The 3972-nt window shown below is 52.8% G+C and overlaps 1 gene segment (V, D, J or C); it reads left to right on the top strand.

The window, feature by feature from the left end:
* Positions 1-404: 404 nt before the first annotated feature.
* LOC133055686 (immunoglobulin lambda variable 1-40-like) lies at positions 405-964 on the top strand. The segment is given in 2 exon segments: positions 405-505; positions 615-964. Coding segments are annotated over 2 exon segments (396 nt in total).
* The last annotated feature ends 3008 nt before the right edge of the window (positions 965-3972 follow it).

Genomic DNA, 3972 nt, shown 5'->3' with positions numbered 1-3972 from the left:
CAGGCACTACAGGGTGAACTAGCTTGGCTGTTCTTTTCCAACCAAACACTTTCTGAACTGTGTCATGTCAAAACCAGTCTTGGGAGAGTTGACTTGAAGAGTTCTGATCACCGGGTAACAGGAAGTGTGTCTGGACGGGACACCAGGGGGCTTTCCCAGGCTGTTCTGAAGGGTCCCGAACCCACAGTGTAACACGGAGTGGGGGGTGGTCATTTGCATGAATGGCCCCCAGTGGTGACCTCCGACTCCCAAGCCCCACACACCGCACCCCTGATCTGGCTGCCCCGAGGGACAGGGACCTGACCCAGGGCCCAGGGAGGCAACAGAGACCTCGTGGGGGATTCATTTGCATGAAAGGACCCTCCCCCTCTCAGAGCATGAAGAGGGGAAGGAGCGGTGTGGGGACGCTCTGCTCAGCTGTGGGGCCACAGAAGGCAGGACGCCCTGACCATGTCCACCATGGCCTGGTCCCGTCTGCTTCTCACCCTGGTCGCTCTCTGCACAGGTGACTGGATGGGGGGACAGGGGAAGGGTCTTGGGAAGACTCACAGGCCCTGCTCCCTGCTCTCGTGTCTGGTCCCCAGAGTCACCATCTCTGTCTCTCCCCATTCCAGGATCCTGGGCCCAGGATGTGCTGACTCAGCCACCCTCCGTGTCCGGGTCCCTGGGTCAGACGGTCACCATCTCCTGCACTGGGAGCAGCAACAACATTGGCTATGGCAATTATCTGAACTGGTACCAACAGATCCCAGGATCGGGCCCCAGAAGCCTTATCTATGGTACTACCATTCGATACTCGGGTGTCCCCGACCGGTTCTCCGGCTCCAGTTCTGGCAACACAGCCACCCTGACCATCACTTCGCTCCAGGCTGAAGACGAGGGGGATTATTACTGTGCACCTTACGGAAGTAGTAGCTATGAAGATTGCACAGTGCTCCAGGCCTGGGGGAAGTGAGACAAAAACCTGCTCTGCTCCTGACATGGGCCTCCCAGGGCTGAAACATCTCTGTCAAAGCAGACACTGTAGCAACAGCTGTGAAATGGACATAAATCTTATTTCATTTCACACGGTGGGAACAAGAACGTTTGGCTGTACTTTACAGCTTACTGCCAAAGTTTTCACCCCAACGCCCTCAGCTGCTCTTTCCAGTCCTTCTGCTCCACGAGAGACCATTAAGTGGAAAGCAAATTTGTTCAAACCAGCAATTTCAAACCAACTTATTCAAACACTATCATTTTAATTTCTGATCTTGAGTAGTGTGTTTTCCTATTATTTTCAACTGATAATTTAGAAGAATCTCAACTTAATGGCCGTATTGTTAGCTGTCGTCTCTAAGGTTGCAGGTATATGAATTCTGCCCCTGGTTATTCTTGGTTTCTCTCACACAGGATAGCTAAGCCCCTAGAGCTGGTTGGTGTGGGCGTCCACACCGCAGCCCTGATGCCCTGGACTGTGACACCATCAGTGGTGTGTCACGGTACGTGTGTGGGGAGACCCCTGCCCCCCGCAGACCACAGGTGACGCTGTGGCTTCCCGCACCCTGAGTAGGGACATCACTGTCGCTGCTGTGCTCTGTACTGGGACCAGCAGGAGCCAGCGAGCCCTCCTCAGTCCTCCTGTCCTACCACTCAGACTCCAGGAAGAACCAGGCTCCAGGGTCCCCCGCGGGTTTTCAGTATCCAAAGGTGCCTCGTACGACGCAGGGCTCCTGCTCGTCTCTATGCTGGAGCCTGAGGACGTGGCTGACTCTGACCGTGCAGGCTGGTACAACAGGGCTTCTCACAGAGACACAGGCAGATGGAAACCAGGACGAGAACCTCAGCCTGTCAGGGGCTTGTTCTTAGAGAACTGTCAAATTTTAAATAAATTCCCCAGAATCAATGAATTCCTGGGGCATGTTCTAGTTCATAATAATTGTACTCTCAATTGTTTAGTCAGTTTTGCTGAAGTCTCAAAAATGTAAACAGATTCTGATACCACTGAAGTGCACCCTGATCATCCATGTGAACAAGAGAGCCGTGGAGCTGAGCTCCCTCCCCTGAGATCAGGAGCAGGAGGCTTTCCCAGATGTGCCTTCAGCAGAGTCTGTGGACCATCCCAGCAGGCGGATTGTCCCCCAGGGTGTGAACTCTGCTCCTGAAACATCAGATCAGAGACCTTGAGGAGTGAGGGGCACCGGTGATACATTGAAGCATGCAGGGAACCCCGGAAGTGGTTCTCCTGACCCACACCTGCTGGCTGTGTCCTGCCCTCCCCTCCTCTCCTCTCCACCCCATCGGAGCATTTCCTACTTCAGGGTCGGGGTGGTCTGTGGACTGTCAGGAGCAGGGGCTCCACATATATGCTCACGTCCCTCTGCTTATGATGCCCCTGATGAGCCCAGATCCGAAAGCACCATCTCCTGCAGAGGGAGCAGTGGGGACACGGAATCCCCATGGCAATGATGACCAGGGATTCCAGGCAAAGCCCTGCCTTTGTGACCAGGACAGAGGTGAGGGACACTGAGAGGTTCAGCCCTGCTCTCTGGCTGCTGGTGGGTCCACACGCCCTCCTGGATCACTTTGGACCCCAACCTGATGAGGATGCTGGTCATCAGTGTCACACAGCTCACCACTAACCACAGCCACAAGGAATTCCCGTGTGATGGGGATGTCTGATGGAAGTTTGCCCTCCTCCAGGGTGGGACCCATCACTGCCCTGAGCCTGACGGTGCCCTCAGCAGTGCTGGGTTAGGTCTCTGCTGCCACTTGTGCTGTTAAATCCAAGCAGTCTCACCTCCTATCCAGGTGCATCTTTATGGGGTCCATGAAATTGTCTCCCTTTCTCTCTGGTCTCCAAATCCTAGCAGAATGCCCATGTGCCCAGATACACAGGGTCCCTCACAGGTACTGAGCAGGATGCTGAGGAAGGAAAGCCCAGCATCTGTGCCCTGGAGCCCCAGGGGGCCTCTCCCATCCCCCGAACATTCTTCTCCTGCTCCAGGCTTTGTGCTCTGCCTCAACCCTGACCCTTAGGGAAGCTGGGTCCTCCCTTTCCCCAGAGATTGCTGCCCTCCTCTCCAGGTACTTGGAGACCCTCCCCAGTAGGACACGCCTCTCAGACTCCACACTTGCCCATATCCTTGTCTTTTGCCTCATGGTCTCTCCCACTTTTCCCTCCCTGGTTCCTTGTTTGAGATGATATTGGATAAATGTCACTATTTTGGACACAGACCTTATAAACCCACCTCCATTAAATCTCCATGGATTCTAACAATTGAAGGTTAGAAGGTTAGACTTCACCATGTCCAGTGAAGATCAGGTAATGGTCATAAGGGTTTTTCAACCAGAGATGAAACAAGAGCCCAGACAAGGATGAGATTCCCATTTATAGGCATAATCTTTTATACCAAACATTTAATATAGAAAGCTTACAAAATTAGTCTAAAAACATCTTTAAATATCTGAGTCAAAAAGAAGTACTGTGAGGAGCATGATCAAGGGTAAATGAGAACCCCTGGAAGAGATTTGTTGTACCTGAGAGCCTCCTATTCTCTTTGCAAAGAGAGAGATAAGAACACAGCCATGCAGTCCAGGCTGGGAAGGTCCCAGGACGCCCTGCAAATTCAGCCTTGACTACACATCAACCTGAGAAAGAAACTCAGACAGAATCATGACCAGGCACAACCCATGGGCACGCTGGGTGTTTGAATCCTGGGACTTAGTTCAGGTGGTTGTGTTCTGGTAGAGAACCCACGAGCTAGGGAGAGCAAACTCAGACATCAAGGAATCTGGAAATTCATTAGTTTACCAGCCTACCATTTAAGGGTCTGAGGTCATTAGGTACCTGGAAAAATTAATGACCAGGCCCAAACTCGATGAAGGGGATTCATTCTACTGCCCTGGGAGGTGACATCAGAATGACCCTCCTGCAAGTGTGAGAAAGCCCTTCCAGGAGGCTGTGGAGTGAAGAGGAGGTCTGAGCCCAGCAGG

This window comes from Dama dama, chromosome 5, assembly GCF_033118175.1.
Source record: "Dama dama isolate Ldn47 chromosome 5, ASM3311817v1, whole genome shotgun sequence".
Classification (NCBI taxonomy): domain Eukaryota; kingdom Metazoa; phylum Chordata; class Mammalia; order Artiodactyla; family Cervidae; genus Dama; species Dama dama.
The sequence above is the reverse complement of the archived record's forward strand: the minus strand, read 5'-3'. Positions and strand labels throughout refer to the sequence as shown.